The sequence below is a fragment of the Engystomops pustulosus genome, chromosome 9, assembly GCF_040894005.1.
Source record: "Engystomops pustulosus chromosome 9, aEngPut4.maternal, whole genome shotgun sequence".
Classification (NCBI taxonomy): Eukaryota; Metazoa; Chordata; class Amphibia; order Anura; family Leptodactylidae; genus Engystomops; species Engystomops pustulosus.
Genome location: NC_092419.1, coordinates 13133920 through 13155712, shown reverse-complemented (window position 1 = coordinate 13155712; position 21793 = coordinate 13133920). Strand labels below are relative to the sequence as shown.

Sequence of the window (21793 nt, the reverse complement as noted above, 5' to 3'; positions counted from 1 at the left end):
ATTACACACAGCTTAGCTGCCAATGGCCACATTTAATAAGAACAGTGCAGTCTGTACTATGTGCAGTGTGCACTATGTGCAGTTAGCCATGCATAGTGCAGGGGGCGCCAGATTTAGGATTTTTGGTGCACGTTCTCCATGAATAGGGCATCCCCCTGCACAACCCCGACAGAGGGCACCACTTTTTTTTTTGGAGCACCTTTAACATAGGGTGTGCAAAACATTTCTGTCGGACTTTGCATGATAAATATGGCGCACTGTCCAAAGGAGCACCTGAGCGCCCCCTACAGTGCAGAAATTTGTGTCATGAAGAATAGTGCAGCCGCAGCACAAATGTGGCGCAGACCCTTCCGAAATACCTGTGCAAGTAGCGTGAACGTGAAAAAACAGGCAAAGTCCAACAGAAAACTGGTGCAAGGCCCAATATGTACCCCAAACGTTGCAGAGGAAGCCCCACTTGCCAGATGTACCATTTGAATATAAAACTGGTTGGGGAGACTGGTCAGACCCCCCCCCCCCCCTGCCCTTTACATAGCCGTCCACTTGTCCCAGTAATAATGGATTGCGGTTAGAGGACTTCAAAAATTGTCATCATGAGGCTTTGCAGAATCCGCCTTTCAGAAACAGCGCCCCTCTCATATATATAGTCTGCAATACCAGACACTGCCTGTAGCCAAGAGAGGCGCCATTTCTGATACAAAACAGCCAGGCTATACAAGTAGTGAATGGCAATAAAGCTGTTAGATTAGATGTAGCCATATTGGACCGTGAGTCATGTAGCCGGAGGTGAAGGGATGTAGTCACGGTGGTGTCACATCTGGCCACTATTAGACAATGAGATGCTGAATACATCGCTCTCATGTGTCGGGCCGGCATTAGTAAACCTTAGCCATTAGTGTTCCTGTACATGTCCTGCGCTGCTCCGCGTTGTCCTGGTGCTGTTTACACAGCCGACTGCTCCCGGATCAGGTTACTATTTCCAATGAACGGCTTCTTTAGCCTGCAGCGCCATCTCATGGCAGAGATTATAATTACATATTAAGGGGATCCTACCAAATGTGCACGGTTCTCCTCTATTCTGATCGGCATTCTGATCGGTGAGTGTCCTACTGATCGGGGGGAAAAAAAGGGGGGGGGCACCCATTCTCACTAATGGGCGGATGTGCAGTTTGAGCATGCATCCTAACGCTCCATTCAATTGTAGGGGAGTGTGGAGAATTGCTGAGCACAGCATTGAATGGAGTGGGAGGATCCCAGTTTACTGTCTGGAGGCACCTGAGCACTGTGCTCTGCAATATCCAATGTATTGAATGGAGTGGCAGTAGGCACACTCAATCCGCCCTTAGACCCATTAGTGAGAAAGGGACACCTAAAAAGATGGGGTTGAATGCACCCTCTTAAGTGCTGATGCTCTGCTCCTGCTCCCATCAACATCTATGGTGCTGTTATGCAAGTCCCATAAAAGTGAGATGACCAAGTGCACCCCATATTGAAAACAGGATTCTGTGGACATAATCACTGGACCTCCCCCCAGTATTCACAAACATATCCCCAATCCTATGGACAGAGAATACGTCTACATTACAGCAAAACCCCTGAAATCTGCTTATAGTCCAGAACCATTTCTGCTATAGCCATAGATAGTAAGGAGTAAGGAGCAGTCACGTGTCTTGTAAGTGGAGTTTAGGTTCCCCCCCTGAATATAATACTTACTGTCCATTATCGATATTGGTGTTCTGGGTCAGATTCATAGCTGCGATCTTCATGAGATTCTAGAAAAAAAAATAGAAGATAATTGTAAAGGAGAACTTTCAATTCAAATTCCATAGGATAGGCCAAATATGTTATCCATGCAGCTAAAATATATCTTGTACCCCTATAATGCAGGGGGGGGGTCACAACACTTCAAGCAGACATGGGGCCACTCCCCTGATTGCATAGAGCACATGGAAAAGGGGTTGACATCACAAGCCTTAAAGGAATTTTCCACATTACTTATGGATAGCTTGTCTACAGGATAGGTCATCAATATCAAGCTCACTCCCAGCAGCCTCTGCCTAGATTACGGCCAACAGTCCGGCTCCCTGTGTAGTCATCATAGCCAGATACTGCAACTCAGCTCCTGGATACCATACAGAGAACCGAGCAGGTCCTTTAACTCCATTATTCAGCTGAAGAGTGTGCGGTCCCAAGTGTCGGATTACCCATCCAATAGAAAACCCCTATAAATGGGTTGTCCCTACTCTGTTATCCCCCATCCATAAAATACGGGATAACAATCTAATTGTGGGGGTCCAACTGCTGAGACAAGAAAAGCAATCCTGTTCTCAAAGGGCAGTGGGTTGAGTATGCCTACTGCAACTCCATTCAGTATTATGGGAGCGTCTGAAATTACTGAGCACTACGCTGAGGTATCTCCAACACTCCCATTCACTGTCTACAGGAACACCAGAAATACCTGAGCAATTAATCTCGCTCCTGTAGTAGTAAGCAAAGAGGCAGAAGGTGCACTCGACCTACCACTCCATTAATTAGCCAGAACGGATCCCTATTCTTGTGATTGGTGGGGGTCACAGCATTCGGACCCCTCACAGATCACCTCGTTATTGACTATCCTGTGGATGTACTGATCACACAGGCGCCAGGCTTGTGACACTAAATATATCAGACCATCCACATGATCACTGAACTACTGCAAGCGGAGATTGTACAAGTCGTAACTACAGATGAGCAGAACTGATGCCCCAGTTCGGGTTGGGCCGTACGACCCGGTCTTATTGGCCAAACAGCAAATCCGGTAAATAAACACCCCAAACTAATAGTCATGGACTGGCCAGGGGGAGCTCCATGGCTAGTGGCTAAAGACGTTCATTGGCTGTTCGGCCACAAACCGGCAACGCGTCCAAGTCAGACGGCAGAACCCAACAGCGGAACCGGGACGTCGGGTCCACTCATCTTTAGTTGCAACATAACCCAGAGGGCGCCTTCCCATGTAGCTTTTTTCTCGTGTTTTTAAACGCAACCAAAACGAAAGTGCATGCATTTCAGGCAGACACCCCCCCCCCCCTTGTGCCCGGAATTTGACATTATTGTACAAAATTTGCATCCTGGGCTAAAAGAAGAGAGATTTGTGTAGTCCTCTGCCTTTATGTCAACATTTTTAATCAACATTTTTTACAAAAGTAATAGGAAACAGTTGCCCATAGCAACGAACAAGCCCACGTGATCCAGCTTCCATTCCTCCTATCAGATTACTACTTTCACTTTGAAAACTAAAGAGCTACAATGCGATTGGTGGGTTGTTGCTGTTGACGTCACCATAACGTTGATCTTAAGCAATGTTTTCTTGAGAAGCCAATCAGAGTGAAGCTCTCAAATCCTCTACTGGTTTGTAAGTGAAAGCAGTGAGCTGATTGGCTGCCGGGGCTCGTACCTGCAGGCTTTCCTTCAGCTGCGGGATCAGCATCCGGTATCTCTGCACCGGGTCGAAATCCTGTTGCTGCTGTTGATTCCCCCCGGGTCCCAGCTGGGGTCCTGGAACCCCACTAGCCCCTGGATTCTGGGGTCCCAGGGGCTGATTCATGAGCGCCGCCATCTCTGCACCTCCGCTCCGTACACTCACAATGCTGCCTACTGATAGGCCATTCCCTCTGCCAATCACACAGCTGCGAGCGTCACCGCCTTATTTGCATAGCCCCTCCCTTCCGCTAACACCTCGTGCATTCTCTACACTTCAATAGACTTCGCGCGTCTGGCGGAACTACATATCCCGTCATGCCTCTGCTGTTAGGGGCCTTCAGTGGCTGTCCATGGTGTTTGCCTGATCTAAAAATAGGCAAGGGCGGAGCTACTGAGGACCCCAAATCCGGGAGTTGTGCACTGTTGGTGGCTCCGTGCGGTAACGTACCATGGCGCCTACTATACAGACGCAGGCCCAGCGGGAGGAGGGCCACCGGTGAGTAATGACGTCAGAGCATGACATCATATGCTTGATCGGGTTCAGGGGTGTGCAGGGGAGCTGTCTCGGTGTACACATTGGATCAGTAAGTCCCAAGACACTGGTAATAGACTGGATGTGTCTGACTATCAACTTCGCATACGTTTTGTCTTCGTTCCTCAGACATACAGGAAGGTTTCCTTAAAGGGGGTGTCCACTCAGTACAGGATAGGGGGATAAGTTACTTATTATGGAGGGTCTCATTGGTGGGATCCTCATGGATGCTGTGAACAAGGTCTGTTGTACCCCAAAACAATGGAGTAGCCGGTCGCACATGCGCCCTATTCATCTTAATGGAGCTGACGAAGATAGAGCGCAGTACACATGCTATAGGACCACATTCTCGTAATCAGAGCGCAAATCCTCACTGATCAGCTTCTTATACACAGGAGTGATCACCCCGGGCCCCTATAATCGTGATCGCTTGGGGTCCCAGCAGTCAGAACTCCATTGATCAGATGCTTATCCCCTAACCTGTTATAGGGAAAACCCAAGATTCCTAAAATTTTGATACTAATGACCAGTCTTGTATTAGCTAGGGGTGGGGGGGTGCCCTGACATCTCAGCACCCTAGGGTGCAGGGGACAGGCCCATAAAATGTACCAGTTTATGCTGCTTGAGATTGATCTAAAGCTCAGAGTTTTCCTGTGGTTGTCCCCCCCCCCCCCCCAGTTTAGTGACCACAGCTTCTTGCAGACCCCCTATGAGACCTCGCTGCATTCTTATCCATCACCTCTTGTCTTTTTGTCTTTTCCAGGTCGAATTCCCATCGCACGGTTCCGGAGCGGTGAGTTACACATAAAAAAAACCGCAACGATGACGATCCCGAACGCAGCTTTAGATGTGACTAGAGAAGAGCATTTCCTTTCCTGAATCTTGCGTCTTTGTCCTGCAGGTCTGGAGTGGTTTGTAGAGTGAAGTATTGTAACAGTCTCCCAGATATTCCCTTTGATCCCAAGTTCATCACTTACCCCTTTGACCAGAACAGGTAAGTATCAGTGGTAGAAAGTTGAATACTTGGGGGGTCGTCTTCTCTCCTCTCACCGGGGGCCACTTCTTCCCTTTAGGTTTGTGCAGTATAAAGCCACCTCCTTGGAGAAGCAGCATAAACATGACCTCCTGACGGAGCCGGACCTGGGGGTCACCATCGACCTCATCAACCCTGATACTTACCGTATTGACTCCAATGGTGAGGCCGCTGGCGGAGGAGCGATGAGGTCACGGGAGCGGCTGGACGCGTGGGCTCACACCTTGTCCTCTTTCTCGTTTCAGTTCTTCTGGATATCGCTGATGAGAAACTTCTCGAGGAGGAAATTCAGGCTCCCAGCAGCTCCAAGAGGTAATGACTGCAACCGGAAGGGGGTAATGCAACCCTAAATGAGCAATGAGGGAACCCAACCTGTGCAGGAAAAACTGCAGACTCTTGGGCAGTTGTTACAGGGGTTGTCCCAAGGTTAAAGGTTCCCCCCCACCACCACCACCACAGAGGATAACGTGCTGATTTGTGGTGGGACCCCATAGTTTACAAGAACGGTGGTCCTTCTTCCCTTTCTGAATGGAGCGGCAGGTTGTGAATGTGTTTATGGCGCTGCGGGAGATTTCATCCGTCTCCGTCAGCCTCATAGACAGTAAATGGAGCCTCGTGGATCCTGCTGCCGTCAATTCAGGGGAACAGGACCCCCATTTGCATTATAGGTGGACAATCAGTGAATCGATCAACATGCCCCATATAAAACAATGAGGCCGCCTTCACAGATGGATTTTGCTTTGCGTTTCAAAACGCCTCGCACAGAGACTCCTCCTCGAAAGGCTTTCTGAGTAACATTGCTTTAATATCGTGTGAACGCGGCTTTAGTCTTAATGGGTTTGGCCAGGACTTTATATTGTTCAAGTTAATGAGAGATGCAGTACTTCAGCGCCACCACTGCGTCGTGTGCGGAGCCGCCAACGTCGTACACGCTGTTGTGATCTACATCCCTAAATTTAGAGGCTTTTCGAGCCTGTTCTCCGTGTTAACCCTTTGTTGTGTTCCTGCAGATCCCAGCAGCATGCTAAAGTGGTCCCCTGGATGAGGAAGACTGAGTATATCTCCACAGAGTTCAACAGATACGGGGTCTCCAATGAGAAGCCTGAGGTCAAGTAAGTGACGAGGCTGACCTTTCCCATAACACTTGCCCCCATGACCTTCCTCCTGAGCTCCCTTCACCCTTAACCTAATGCCTCTTCTCCTGCTCAGGATCGGAGTGTCCGTCAAGCAGCAGTTCACAGAGGAGGACATCTACAAGGACAGGGACAGCCAGATCTCTGCTATCGAGAAAACCTTTGAAGATGCTCAGAAATCTGTAAGTGCAGAAGAGACGTCTTAGCTCGCCCCCCTCCCCCTCGCATTGCTGTGACCGTATTAACCCTATATCCTCTTCCTTCAGATTACTCAACATTACAGCAAGCCGCGGGTCACCCCTGTGGAGGTCATGCCCGTCTTCCCTGACTTCAAGGTATGGAGATGTTGGGTCAGGCTGTGCACAGCGCCTCTCCATGGCTGAATGTTACTCATTTTTCTCGTCTTCTGTCTCCAGATGTGGATCAACCCGTGCGCTCAGGTCATCTTTGACTCTGATCCTGCTCCTAAGGAGACACCCGGGTCAGCGGCGCTGGAGATGATGTCACAAGCCATGATCAGGTGAGGACCCCGCACCGTGTGATCCAGTCTGTGACCTGCTGCCAGAGGGAAAGGTCATTCATATGTGTGTCTGTATCCACAGGGGAATGATGGACGAAGAAGGGAACCAGTTTGTGGCCTACTTCCTTCCCGGAGAAGACACCATGCGTAAGAGGAAGAGGGACCAGGAGGAGGGGCTGGACTACATGGCGGAGGACATGTAAGTGACGGACTGGTCTGTATTGGGAGGGGTGGTCTAGGTGTACCGGGCCTATCTCTATGTAACTAACATGGAGAGAGAAAAAGAACCATCACACAATGGTCTAATGCCGCTAGGCTACATTATATAACCAACTCGAGGTTCTTAGTTACATTTTGATCAAATTGTATAAGCCCATTAACCCCTATCTCTATGTAACATTGTCCCCTATACAGATACGACTACAAGATCGCCCGGGAGTACAACTGGAACGTCAAAAACAAGGCCAGCAAGGGCTACGAGGAGAACTACTTCTTCATCTTCCGTGAAGGTGACGGCGTCTACTACAATGAGCTGGAGACCAGGTGCGGACAACTACAGGGTTTATATTGTTTCCTTCTTACCATGTGGATCGTCACGTGGGGAAACTACATGAAGATCCACACATAGTGGTGCAGATTTCCCATGCGGAAGTCTATGAAGATTTTATTGAGTTGATAAAATCGGCATCCTCTCCTGATAAAACATTGGGTGCGGATAATAAACCTTCACCAAATGTCTGCACTTGAAGGGAACCTGTCACCGGATTTTACCCCACTAAGCTACAATTCCCCTCAGGTAGCGGATGAAATGTCCTTTCTAAAATTTTTTTTTTTTTATGTGAAATTACATATTTAAAAAAAAAAAAAAATCTTCAAAGTCACTTGAGTAGAGTCACATTTTACCTGAGATGAGTCAAGATTAGTTGTTGCACTTCAGATGCTCCTATCTTCTGTTCTATAGTACCTAGAAATGTTATTGCAGTGTCATATTAAAGATAAGAATCTCATCTTTTAGATTGCACCAGACTTGTGGTTCTCTGATCTACAGAACCAAAAACCATAAAAAAAAATAAAAAAAAAAGACATGAACCGGATCTTTATCTGTATTCCGCATTTCCACCAATATATTGAACTGTCTGTATTCCTGGTTCTGTAGCTCACAGAACCACAAGTGACTGATTTGATCTAAAAGATGCGATTCTTATCTTCAGTAAGATGTAGCAGGTTTCTAGCTTTTATAGAAAGGAGGATTAGGGGTGTTTGGAGTGACCCTCCTTCTACAGTCATGTACAGTACAATGACTTTTCTCTGCTCATTGTCACATGATTTTGGAGTAGGACTTTTTATATGTAAACAGGACATTTCATCCCTTACCTGAGGGGAGGTCTTGATAAATCGGGCAAAATCTGATGACCCTTTCAAATAAATCTGGACCGTGTGACTGAATTATTTTGGGTTCTGGTTGGACTTTGTGTTCATGAAGTGCTGGCACCTCCTAATGATGTGGCATCACTTTACCCAGTGACAAAATCAAGTATAAATTCTATAGGAACTTCTTTTTTTAATTTTTTTTTATTTATATTTTTGTGGCTTTTGTATTTTCAATGTGGATTAATCCGGAGGCTTCTTTCAAATTGACAGAGTGCGTCTCAGCAAGAGGAGGGTGAAGGCCGGAGTCCAGTCTGGAACCAACGCTGTGCTGGTGGTGAAACACAGAGACATGAATGAGAAGGAGCTGGAGGCTCAGGTACTTGGTACAACCTACAGGTCCTTAGAGGGCACGCTGGGAGTTGTAGTTTCACCACAGTTCTGTAGCGAATACGAAATGGGTCCTGTGATTACAGTATACATTATCAGGTTCTGATTATCTTCTTTGGACTTGCAGGAGGCCCGTAGAGCTCAGCTGGAGAACCATGAGCCCGAGGAGGAGGAAGAGGAGATTGAGGTGGATCATGAAACTCAAGGATCAGGTAAAGGATGACAGTAGCAGCGATTTAAGAGGTGTCAGGGGAACATTACCCAGTTCCCACTTTTAAGGGGATCATTAATATCCTAGAGAGCTTTGCCGTTATACGTAGCTGCCACAAGGGGGCGATATAAGTCCATACGTGGTCGTAGATCTTGATGATGATGATCTTGATGATGATGATCTTGATGATGATGATCTTGATGATGATGCTTTGTCTTCTCGCAGACGCAGAAGATGGAGACAAGGGCAGTGATAGTGAGAAGGAGGGAAGCGCCGGCGAGGCCTCGGGCAGTGAAAGCGAACGGGAAGACACCCAAGAGGAGAAAGACGAGGAAGAGGATAAGGAGAGCAGTGAGGAGGACAGAGCCGCCCGTGACAAGGAGGAGATCTTCGGAAGTGACGACGATGACAGCGATGACGATGCACAGAACGAGAGCGGAGGCGAGGACAGCGGCAGCGAGGAGGAGGAAGAGGAGGACAAACGCAGGAGAAGCCGGAGCCGCAGTCGTAGCGCCAGCAGCAGCCCCTTCGGGAGCGACCGATCTCAGCAGGACAACGAGGAGCAGAGCGGCAGCGAGCAGGGGTCCGCGTCTAGTGACGGCAGTGACAGTGACTGACCCCACCCGGCCGATGCCTCCTGATTTGTACATATTTGTTTGTATTATACTTTTAGTTGAATAAAAAATTTTCATGATTTGGTGTGAGCTCCGTTGTGTGACTTCATGTCCTATCGGTGAAATTATATAATATCCAAACTTTCCACAGGAGAACTTTCATCGTCCTCACAACTTTTATCTTTGATAAGGATCTTTCTCTGAATCTTATAGTCATGTAGGTGATTCTACACTGCAGCAGCAGAAAGGCTGGAGACTGCGGCCCGTGCATCAGCGGGTATGTTATGGGCAGTGCAACTAAAACTACAGATTTAGGTCATATTCACACATGCGTATGGGGGACGTATAAACGGTCGATGTATATACGTCCCCCATAAACAGCAATGGGCTTACAGCGCCCTACGGGAGTGGTATGGTGCTGCAGCTCGTGCGGCTCTGTAGCCAGGAGAAAGGTAGGACATGTCTTATATTTCCCCGAAATACGGCGCTGCGGCCATATATCCCCCTCCTCCTCTCCCTGGTGACGGTGTATGCCTGACGTGTTACATGCATGCATCATGTGAATTTAGCCTTACTGTCATCCTTCATCTTAGGCCTCATGCAAACAAATGGCAGCTCACCAGATAGCAGATACCAGATCAGCACTCGTCACCCCTCCCCTCTCCATTAAAAACCGAGTGGTGGTCGCCATAATAAGGCAAAATATAGGACATGTCCTACGGTTTTCTGTGGTCAGTCGCGGTGTGGTGACGGGTGCCATAGACTTTCAGCCGGATCATGGTTCCCCTTATCTGCATGTGCATTAGGCCTTATACTAATAGTCATGTGCCAAACAGGGTCCACTCACAAAAAGCAGTAAGGGATCCATGTGATTGACATGTGTTTGGACATTATTTTAAATCATTGAATGACTTTGCATAACTTTTTTAGGTGAAACTTTTAATAAAGTAGCTTTCCGGGTGCCAGGTGTAAGGAAAAGAAATGGAATAATACTCGTCATCTTCAGTTCTTCCTCCTGCGTTTCTGCAACAATATTTTCTTTTACTTCAGTAACCGGTCGTAGACAATGGACTCCTTCTCATCCAACAGGTTGTGTCATTATTTTTTTTTTCTAAGATTTTGGGGTTAACCACAAATCTGATTCATACGGAAGGCAGCGAGTAGGATTCCCATAGGACGGTCTGACATCTTACAAACCAAACAGGGGAGGTGCAGGAGAAATACAATTCCGAATCAAAGAGACGGCGTCATTAATGTGGAGGTCACTTCCCGCTTGACTACTAGATCATAATACAGTCGCTGTAGTCTGGCGTGTGATATCCAGAAATCTAATGAACCTTACAATACATCGGGGGGGGGGAATTATACGCACTTGCACCACAATTCTGGTGGTTTTGTGCCAAATACAGTCTAAAATACCTTGCACCACAGTTATCAAGGCTTTAAGACTTTTTTTTGACACTTTCCCGTCCGATTAAGGGGCGTGGCTTGTGGGAAATCGTCCACCCGCCCAAAATTATGGCGAACAGTTTAGATCAACTAAAAGTAGGTCTAAAGTAGGAACCGACAGTCTAATGCTGCACCGGAATTCATCACAGTGATAAATCTGGCACAGCAAAAGACCAGTGGTTTCCAGCTAGAAACTGGCGGAACATGAAACACATCGTTAAATCCCTCCCATCATGTCGGAAGATTTTATGGAAAGCCCATGAGGCCAAGACCAGCCCGATCACTTGATTTATGTGAATGATTTGAGGGACAATAGTCCTTGGTCCAGGATGGCTTTACACAATATAAATGCAGACCAAATATCCGCCATATCTTCTGGACTGGGAAACGACAGCTCCTTATTGTAGTCATGATGACCACACGACTGTCGTTCTGGGTCCCTTTACAGTGTCCAGTCTGTGAAATACAGTCCAATATATACAATCCATATTGAATACTAAGGTTTTAGGTTGTAGGCCCCCACCAAACACATTATGACACATCGATCCATATGATCCACATTTCCCCTAAGGTCTGATATGGAGGGAGAGTCAGGAGAACCTCAACACATTAGATGTTTGGCCGTTCTCACCAAAATTGAAGGGTTTGCCCAATACATGTCCAATGTCTATGATCAGTTTAATGGTTTTCCCCAGTGGAAACCTGAACCACAATCAGTTTAGTGTGGGGTCTAAGTTAATAAAATGTTCTTTACCCCTAAATCCTGTGGTCAAAGTCCACAGAGTATTCTCAGATTAATGACTTCTAGAAATATCTAATTGTGCAGCAAAGTCTGGATCATCACTAGACAGTGGGCTAGGATTGGATGAGTCAGAAGATGGCTTGAAACCAGAAGGAGATCTCCTCATCATTGTACTTGACCACTGCGGATGTTCTCACTAATCCACTCATAGATCACCACTCGTCAAATATCATGACCAAGTTCAAGGGCTTCTCTTATTCTTGGGTGGGGCTTCTTTCGGACCACTCTTTGTCTTCCCCCAGGAAATAGACCCAAACAGCCTCCAAATTAGGTTGTTTTATGCTGTCCCTTTACGGTCTAGAATTAGGTTAGAGGATCAGCGCTGCTGTGGTGGACCAGTCTGACGCTGCTTCTACTCGGGGCTTCTTCTATCTCAGACATAGAAATAAAGTAGCTTTGTAGAGGTAAGTACTGGCTGTGGTGGCAGAAGGGACCTCACAGGGGTCTGCAGTTGTCCCTGTCCACTCTGAGCCGCCATGTTTCAGTGTATAATTGTATCATGTAGGCAGCAATACTTCAGTATCTGCTGATGATGGATCCTGGCCGGAGATGTTGGAGTTGTCATCCCTGTGGCAAGTGATGAGATAAAAATTTTTATAGATCGAGAACATGTGTTTAGGTGGATTTATTTTGGTTGTGACTGTCATGTAAAGATTCCTGTGTGTGAATCATTGGTAGGATAAGGGAGGAGGTACGAGTGATGAGCAGGACTTACATCATCAGAAGAAGATCAAAGACACTTACAATAATTCCTGTGGTTGAGGCCTAAGTACATGACATAACATTGCGATGCCATCTTAAACTTATGGCATATCCAGAGAACATGTTATAAATGTCTTCTTCTGTATGTAACTCCAGAATCATCTGATCTGGTGGGACATCAAACCCGTGTGGAGGATCTATTAAACGTTTATGGTATCTGCGATAGTCCTGCACATTTCCCACCAAGACCACGGCTCAAAATCTGTCACCAATCTCATTCACATTCTGGAGTATTTAGACGATTCTAGAGTCTCTAGAACATGTTGGACCTTCTTTGACCTTCAAAATTACAGCAATTTGTTGCTTTAGATTCTGACCAGGCCTTACACAAACTCAGATCACTTGATTTTCCTGTTCTACGCTAAAACTCATCCATGGAAAAACCTGTTAGACTCATTTCATGCCGCACTCCAGGGGTCAAAGGTCTAATTTCTATAGTATAGAGCAGAGATGGCAAAACCTTTAAAGATCAAGTGCCCAAAATGAGACCCAAAACACAATAGCTTTTCCCAAAGTGCCATCATGGAAATTTAGGCAGTAACAAACTTTTTGCTACCAGAATCTTTGAGCTCCAATCTGACCCTGTCCCTTCTCACTCTTTGGACAGGACCAGGCAGCACAGGATGGGTCACTTTAAAATAGCAGGGCACTAGCTGAGACTGTAAGTAGATGCCATGCCTGGCAACCTCTGTGCCTGGTAGACAGCCAGCATGCCCACAGAGAGGTCTCTGAGTGCCATCTCTGGCACCAGTGCCATGGGTTCACCTCCACTGGTATAGAGCATTTCCTATTGTGAAAGGACAGTTGTTACCAATAAAGCGTAGCCATCAGCGTGAGTCAAGTCTAATCTGGGGAAGTAAACCGATGTATGTACCTGAAAATTTGGGGGGATAAAACACGCCCCCGTTGTGGACGCCAGTCATGTTGTCCAAAAGGATGGTAACCAGCAAGTACAGTGCCTGCATCCCATGTGAAATGTCATGAGATTTCTGCTGCCCCAAAATGTACCGTTTTTTAGGTTTCAGCCTGACAATTAAGGGTAAGAGCACCCATATTCTGGCATTTGGGTGCTTTCAGGCATCTTGACCCAGGGTGGACTGTGATAACCATATATAATGCCCTTCTGGATTGATAAAAGAGAGAATTTGATTTTCACGGAAAGAACCACAAGTTATTGCAGTCACAACTGGATGTTATGTTGCTCCGGTATATGGCATCGGGGACCGTATTTTCCTGATAGATGATGGTCCCTTAGACTTAGACGTTGGTCCTCCTATTACCTCATCCAGGGTGCAGAGGGCTTGGCTCTAAGGGTGAGATTACATCTACCAGTTAACCTGTTCAGTGCTGAAATGATACAAGATGGGACATGAAGACGGTCCCCAAGGCAAGACCTGTCAGGACACAGTGGTGTTATAGTACATCGCTATATAAAAACTTTTATTATACTGTACTCCACGTGTAGTAGAATAACTTCCATGAATAAACAGCACAGGTGACAGCGGATTCTCCCTCCTTCCAGGAGTGGAAGAGACACGGAGTCCTGTTCCAGGTACACGTTGCAGCTCCGCCGCTTGCTCACGCCCTCTGTATATTTTTATCACTACACAGACAGTTTAGTCATCATAATAATAATTACTACACCACACGCCGAGCTGCAGCCGCTCATTGCTGGGCAGGATAGTCAGCAGCTCGGATGCGTCCTCTGCTCCATGGCGGATGGTAAGTACCGGGGGTCCCACAACCTTCACCTGACCTTGAGGGGCCGGGATTCACCAGTGCGGCAGAGCTGGGTTTGTTACCTGATTGTGTGTTGTTTTTTAGTACAGTACTAGCAGTTTACAATGGATTGTAGTAGTTTATACCTCTGCTACATGTGCACAGCAGCCCCTGCGCCCGTCTATAATGTAGCGCAGCACCCGCAGTTGCTGATGGCCTAACGCCTGGGCTATTCTCTGCAAACGACCCAAACACATAGATGCTCGGCTCGGCCAGGTGTGCATGTTCTCTTAGTCGGTGGAGAGTAATTACCGTAGCTGCTTCAAGACTCCTTTTTTACATCCATTTATCTGTACAAAAAAATCACGGTGGATTCCGCTTTTTGCTCCCTCTAAGGCCGTGTTCACATTTGTGTCAGAGATTAGAAGGTGACAGAAACAAATCAAGGTCATCATGGAGACCCGGGCAATAAAAACCTAAATCCCAAAGTTTCCTAGACTAGTATTAGACTGTAGACGACCCTAAGCTGGCGTGTTAGACCCCAGTGTCCCCCTGTACAGGCAGTCCCCGGGTTACGTATAAGATAGGGTCTGTAGGTTTGTTCTTAAGTTGAATTTGTATGTAAGTGGGAACTGTATAGTTTATAATTGTAGCTCCAGACAAATTTTTTTTGGTCTCTGTGACAATTGGATTTTTAAAAATGTTGGGTTGTCATAAGAACCAGGATTAATAATAAATCTTCATTACAGACGCCTGTGATAACTGTTACAGCTGATTATTGTAACCTAGGGCTAAAGTACAGTAACTTACCAACACCCAGAGGTCCGTTTGTAACTAGGGGTCGTCTGTAAGTCGGGTGTTCTTAAGTAGGGGACTGCCTGTACTGTATTATGTCACAGTTATGTACTGTAGGAACAGCAATAAATACATCAGGGGGCAGAGGTCACAGCGTTCAGTCTCTGGAGACTGTTCATAGGTCGCTGCCTGATCCGGCTGCGGTAGAACTATAACTCCCAACATGTTAGAAGAACAAAGTCTCATAGAAGCATTAGATCCCCTTGCAGATCTTAAATGATATAGGAAAAGAAATTAGTGAGGAAGTTTTATCAGTTTTATTTTGTAGAAATTGCTGTAAATCTTTCAAAATGGCCTCCTGTGATATGTGAAAACACTCAGTTGCCCAGAGCAGCCAATCACAGCGCCCCTTTCATGTCGTATCCTGCTGTTGAAAAATGAAAGCTGTGCTGTGATTGGCTGCTCTGGGCAACAAAGACAAAGATGGCTCTCTTTGAGATGTTTTTTCCACAATCTACCCCAATAATTTATTACAATGACAGAATGGCCTAAAAGAAACACAGGCCTCATTTATCAAAACTGTTCTAGTTGCCCATGGTAACCAGTCAGAGCTCAGCTTTCATGTTATAAGCTGCTGTGGGAATATGAAAGCTGAGCTCTGATTGGACGCCATGAGCTACTAGAACAGTTCTGATAAATCCCCCCCAGTTCTTTGTTGCTTATAGCAACCAATCATATGGGAGCTATCATGTAGTCAAATGCCCTAGTAAAATGAAAGCTGATCTGTGATTGGGGCAACAGACTGTTTGTCTTTTAGGCTGTTTTCATTTGTCTGCCATAGTGGATTAGTCTCATAAAATTATTAAAACCATCTAAAATCTATAATGGCCTTGTTGCCCATATTGGCCAATCAGGGTGCAGCTTTCATGTCAACTGCTATGAAAAATTGAAAGCTTCACTGTGATTGGTGAATATGGGCAGAAAGGCCAGTTATCATAAATAAGCTAAATATATAAAGTGCACAAAGCTCTCAGCTTGTTTGTTACAGTGTATCAGTCTAGAAAACCTGGTGTCCCCATCTGTGTATTCATGACATAGCCACAGGACTGTCATAAACATGTGATAGGTGCAGGTCCGAACTATGGGACCCGCATTTGTCTCAAAATCCAAATTCTTGCTTCTGACCCCCTTCCCGCAGCCTGGGCTATTTGGTCTATTGTCTCACTGAGGCTATATACTTGGCCTGCCCATAGACATGAAAGGAGAGTAGCTACACTGGAATACCCCTTTAAGTCTACTTACCTCGTTGCGGCTCCTGGTACCAGCATCACTTCTGCCCATTGTTCCCAACTGGGTTGCAAGTGACCGGCTGCAGCCAATCAGTTCCCCCTGATGATGTAGGACAAATTATGTCACAAGGGTCTGCTGAGACCAATGATTGGTCCCGTCAATGTAAACACTTCCAACCCATTCAGCAGCAGTGATGCTGGACCCAGGACCAGGGCCGGATTATGGGGAGGGTTCCCGAAGCACGAGCCCCGGGGCCTCCACCACTCTCCATTTCAAGGGACCCAGAACAATCAATGATGGATGATATAGTGTAGGAGCCCACTATATGTGTGGAGATTGAAGTGACACAAATCCCCCCCCCCTCCCCCACATACAGGTTTCTATCCACAGAGAGGGAACAATACGCTCCCTGCCATAGACCGAGGAGCGCAAGGGACACTGGCATCCTGGCACAGGTGCCGCATGTACCAGACGTCTCACTGCTGGTAGGAGGAGGAGGTTGCGCCATGCATTGGGGGCGCAGTAGAAGGTAAGTAAAGCTTTATTATTTCATTATTTTATGGAGAGGAGGGGGGGGGGGGCTTGTATATATTTACTACTGACATTTACTTTAATGAAAAAAAGTGTGGGGAGGCCTCCCACCAGTTTGCGACCAGATGCCTTCACCACCCTTAGGCTAGTTTCAAACTAAAATGTGCTACGGCCGGGCCGGGACCAGCACATGTTCACAATGAAGCATCCAAAATTAGGCAGAAATGTGGGGCTAACGTCTACATGGAAAATGGAGTGTCTACATCAAGAATCTTGACTCAACTCCACTACTCCATTTATTTATAGGCTAATCGTCTGGTCCTTGTTAACGTGTTCCGGGGTAGTCCCCATTTCTCAAAAGCTTAGGAAAAATTTGGACTCATTTGTACTAAGGTTTTGAGAAAGGGGTACGACCCCAAAACGTGTTAACAAGGACTTCACCATCAGTCTATTGATTTTATATGTCAATTTTATTATGTTTTATAAATCAATTTTATATATTTTTTATGTGGAGTTGAGTCAAGATTCTCGATGTAGACGTTAGCCCCACATTTCGGCCTAACTTTGGATGCTCTTATGTTATTGTTCAAGGAGCCTTTGTTTTTTTGGACTATGGACCTTAGGGGAGTGGCAGCTTTACAAAACTTCTTCTGCCTGCAAGTTTTGGATCAACAGATTTCCCTGTCACCCCGTTTGGGGTATTTGGCTTATTTGGCTCAAGTGGCAGCCAGGTGAGCCCCCCCTAGGGCTTTGGTTTTCTATACCACTTTTCCTGGAGGTATCACCTGAGGCGCCGTCCTCCGTTTGTTGGTTTTTGCTTTCTTTGTGCATAGCACACGTTCAGCTGGAGAGGCGGGGGGATGAGCCCTGCTAACCCCTCCCCTCTCCATAGCAAGGTATGGTCCTCCGGTTTCCTCCCACGCTCCAAAACATACTGGTAGGTGATTAGATTGTGAGTCCCATTGGGGACAGGGACTGATTTGGCAGCTCTGTGCAGCGCTGCCTAATATGTGTGCGCTATATAAAGAAAGGATTATTATTATTAGGCTCCGTGTAATGTGTTTTTGTAGGCAGCCAGCATGCAACCCAGCTTTTCCAAGGTCATATATTTTCTAATTGTTTTTTTTTTGTTGAGAAAAACACTTGGTTCAGGGATTAAACAAGATATGTTTCTGCACCAGTGTAGCTACAGCACTCTCAAGGTATGTTTGATTCACAATGCATAAAAAAATGGCAGATTTCCTTTAAGCTTTAATTCTACAAAGTCAGAAAACTTAGTATGTTACAAAAAAGTAGGAAACACTCTGCGCTTCATTCGCTGCCACTTTGAAGGACTCTGCTTGCTGTCAGTGAATGTGATCATTCATATTTAGATACAGAGGTAGAAAACCAGACCTACTGCTACCACTTCCTCTTGGACTCCACTGTCACAAATTATTGGAGCACAAGAGTGATTTGTTTTGTTCTTATGCAAGTCTAGATAATCCTCTGCAAGGAACTGCAACTGTAGCAAAACTTCAGCTGCGAGCAGTGTCAGGTTTGTGTCGACATTCAGCCTATATCAGTAGAACTTTTCATTATACATTGATGTAGTAAGATGTATATGAATATTATAGACTGATGGGTGAATTGTGGGCACAGTGATGCCCATGGTGGCCATAGCCAACAAGGTCTTTTTATTAAGACATCAAGATTGTGCTCTATTTTAAAATATGGGATACAAGGGGCCCCTATACTGTTCCTGGACAGGGGCCCTATATTGTCTGTATCCATCAGTGTGCGTCTCCGTCTGGAGGAAACAAGGTTTAATCGCCAGAGGCGACAGGGATTTTTTACTGTCAATCTGTGAAATAGCCGAGCTCAGGCGCTGGTCACAGCAGGAACAGTAGAGAGCTCAGGCGCTGGTCACAGCAGGGACAGCAGAGAGCTCAGGCGCTGGTCACAGCAGGAACAGCAGAGAGCTCAGGCGCTGGTCACAGCAGGAACAGCAGAGAGCTCAGGCGCTGGTCACAGCAGGAACAGCAGAGAGCTCAGGCGCTGGTCACAGCAGGGACAGCAGAGAGCTCAGGCGCTGGTCACAGCAGGGACAGCAGAGAGCTCAGGCGCTGGTCACAGCAGGGACAGCAGAGAGCTCAGGCGCTGGTCACAGCAGGGACAGCAGAGAGCTCAGGCGCTGGTCACAGCAGGGACAGCAGAGAGCTCAGGCGCTGGTCACAGCAGGAACAGCAGAGAGCTCAGGCGCTGGTCACAGCAGGGACAGCAGAGAGCTCAGGCGCTGGTCACAGCAGGGACAGCAGAGAGCTCAGGCGCTGGTCACAGCAGGGACAGCAGAGAGCTCAGGCGCTGGTCACAGCAGGGACAGCAGAGAGCTCAGGCGCTGGTCACAGCAGAGAGCTCAGGCGCTTCAAGAAGGGTCTAGATGCCTTTTTACACCTAAATAACATTGATGGTTATGTTATATAGAATTGTTTCCCCTAAATCCCTTCCTCATCCAATCCCTTCCCTTCCTTGGTTGAACTTGATGGAGAAGTGTCTTTTTTCAACCGTATAAACTATGATACTATAAGTGCGTATCTACTGCTAGCAAGTAGCTCTTAATAGGGATTTCACCATCTCCCAAAAACACAATAGTGATGTAGAGAAATGGATTATGATTCCCATCATGCCTTTATTATTTCTGTCCATTATGTCCTTTCTGAGAAATTCCCACACTAATCTGTATGCTAATGAGGCAGTGTGTGGATCGGGGTCATATCCTCAGCAACCATTCCTACCTAGTGACACTCCACGCTTCTCCTCTTCTTATCTGATGGGGAGGGGAGTAGTCCAGACAGGAATAGCAGTTTTCCAAGTGCTGAGGACATCCCCCTGAATGCATCAACTACCTCATTAGCATATGGATTACACTAGGAGTAACTTGGAAGTGTCATAATTGTAAGAAATAACAAAGTTATGTTGTAAAACAGTATTTCCCTATCCTTTCTGAGAAATTCCCACACTAATCTGTATGCTAATGAGGCAGTGTGTGTGAATCAGAGTCATATCCTCAGCAACCATTCCTACCTAGTAACACTCCATACTTCTCATCTGCTTATATGATGGGGAGGGGAGTAGTCCAAACAGGAATAGCAGTTTTCCATCCCATGGATGCATCAACTGCCTCATTAGCATATGGATTACACAAGGAGTAACTTGGAAGTGTCCTAATTGTAAGAAATAAAGTAATGTTGTAAAACAGTGCATTTCCTTATAACATGGTTATGACTTGATGGAGGTGGTAGACTCCCTATAACATGGGGGGGGGCGTATGATGCACACTACAAACACATTGATGGACTTTTGCCAGACTGAACTGTGGATCAGGAGCGAATTAGGCATTTAGGGGGAACCTTTGGCATGTTGTGGCGAGAGAGTAACTGGGCTACAAGTCTCAACAAGGGGTTGACATGTAGGATAGGGGTCTTCATCCTGCTCCTCCATATTCTCCGGCCGAGTTAAAATGTAGTTGCATGAGATGTGTTATGGGGTCACCCATTATTGCAGGTACAATGTATCTAACATACAATCTGATTGGCTGCAGGTCAAACAAAGCATGAAGAATCGGCCTTCAAATCAACTTGACGTCAACTAAGAACCTTTCCAAGATGTCTCCACCAGCAGCAATCCAACACGGAGAGAAGGATGGAGGAGAAGAAGACGACTTCTACACGAGTGTTGAGATTTATGTCAAGTGCCCGACCATCCCTGAACTCTTGAACGCCACCGGGTTGCCCTATTACTGGGGGGCTCTGAATAAGCACCAGGCTGATATTCTATTACTCGGCCGCCCCGATGGGACATTCCTCCTCCGAAACTCCTCCCAGGAAGGTTGTGCTTTTGCGGTCACCTTCCGCCGGCGAGGGCGCACCCGCCACGCCCGGGTCCAGTACCGGGGTCAACATTTCAGCTTTCACTGGGGCAGTTTTCAATCTCCTTCCGTCCACCACCTGCTGGAGCATTACAACGACCCCAGATCCTGCACATTTTTCGAGCCCCTCTTGTCCATTCCATTGAATCGTAACAGTCCCATAAGTCTCCAAGAACTGTGCCGGGCATCCATCAATTCCGTCATCCCTTATGAAAGAATTGGCCAACTTCCCATGCCCAGGGCTATAAAGGAATACCTGTGGGAGTACCACTACACAGAGACCGTTCCGGCAGCGGAAGAGGAACGCTGGTGATACTACAAAGGCTTCCACAATGGCCAATAATATAGGATCAACAAAGTAACAAGTAGTTGTTACTACAGACAAAGCTTGGATGTAAAAGCTGTGGCTAAAAATCACCAAAAAGGCAGTGATCTCCAACCGCTACATGTCCAGCATCTCCCCAACTACAACTCCCAGCGTGGCCATAGTCTCTTAAGATCCTAGGAGTTGCTCTTTTATGGATTGAAGACCTTTGTTCTATGGTCAGACATGTTTTTTAAGATCCCAGTTTAAGGAGAATCTGCCCCGCCCTCTCCACGTGATCATGAGCTTCCAACCATTTTGCTTGTAGACATAACATTTTTGTTCCTGTTTTATGTGACCAAATTTTTAAGGGGGACTCCATTTCTCCCTCTGTATCCATTACAAGGCGCCGCTCCACTGATTCCGGCGCAGTTGGAATTTTTTCTCTATCCCGCAGCATTCCGGATCAATCAGGGTCTTAATTTTGATATGCCGATTAGACACTCTACTGTCAGGTGGGCGGTCCTGAACACCACCCACTTGACAGAAGAAACCATAATTAGCATATAAGGTGCCAAAACTAGCGACACTCATAACTTCGGAATAGTTTGGGCTAGGAAAAAAATTCCAACTGCGCCGGAATCAGTGGATAGTCGCCTATTTAAAGGATGGAAAGAGTTATAGGTGGTGACAAATGTTTTTTGATTTCTCTGCCTGCCGCCAGTGTCTGTAATTTCGATCACCTGCAGTTATCCCCCCCCCAGTTACATCACAGTTGCAGGACTCGTTACAATGTCACAATAAGGATAGGTTTTTATTTTCACAGACAGCAAGCGGAGAGTTTAAAAATGGTAAATATTTGAAGTTTTTTTTTTTTTTTTTCAACAATTGATCTTTATTAGCATAAACCAGGATATAAAAATATATATATATTATTGAAATCTCTGGGAAATATGTACTGAAGGACTAGACTC

General features: G+C 46.4%; 3 protein-coding genes and 1 long non-coding RNA gene across 5 annotated transcripts in view; 3 read left to right on the top strand and 1 right to left on the bottom strand.

The window, feature by feature from the left end:
* The window catches only part of MED29 (mediator complex subunit 29), a 90609-nt gene extending 86924 nt beyond the window's left edge, over positions 1 to 3685 (bottom strand). The window contains exons 1-2 of one of the 2 annotated variants that reach the window (XM_072124242.1): positions 3434 to 3685; positions 1714 to 1772 (exon numbers count right to left, since the gene is read on the bottom strand). In XM_072124242.1, coding sequence (XP_071980343.1) covers positions 1714 to 1772; positions 3434 to 3595 — 221 coding nt within the window. In that variant the 5' untranslated portion in view covers positions 3596 to 3685. The remainder of the gene's footprint in view (positions 1 to 1713; positions 1773 to 3433) is intronic. The other variant, XM_072124239.1, reaches the window with a different exon arrangement.
* Positions 1 to 21793, top strand: part of GMFG (glia maturation factor gamma) — a 213000-nt gene that overhangs the window by 152493 nt on the left and 38714 nt on the right. The gene's annotated exons all lie outside the window — the stretch shown is intronic.
* On the top strand, positions 3768 to 9340 carry PAF1 (PAF1 homolog, Paf1/RNA polymerase II complex component). The gene is made up of 14 exons (XM_072124238.1): positions 3768 to 3955; positions 4755 to 4784; positions 4893 to 4985; positions 5065 to 5186; positions 5270 to 5336; positions 6035 to 6136; positions 6234 to 6339; positions 6424 to 6492; positions 6574 to 6677; positions 6760 to 6876; positions 7092 to 7220; positions 8319 to 8424; positions 8563 to 8647; positions 8872 to 9340. The coding sequence occupies exons 1-14, from the start codon at positions 3909 to 3911 to the stop codon at positions 9261 to 9263; spliced, it is 1569 nt and encodes a 522-aa protein (XP_071980339.1). The 5' UTR covers positions 3768 to 3908; the 3' UTR covers positions 9264 to 9340.
* On the top strand, positions 13870 to 20864 carry LOC140077223 (uncharacterized). The gene is made up of 2 exons (XR_011849732.1): positions 13870 to 13995; positions 20189 to 20864. It is a non-coding gene; the product is annotated as an uncharacterized lncRNA (long non-coding RNA).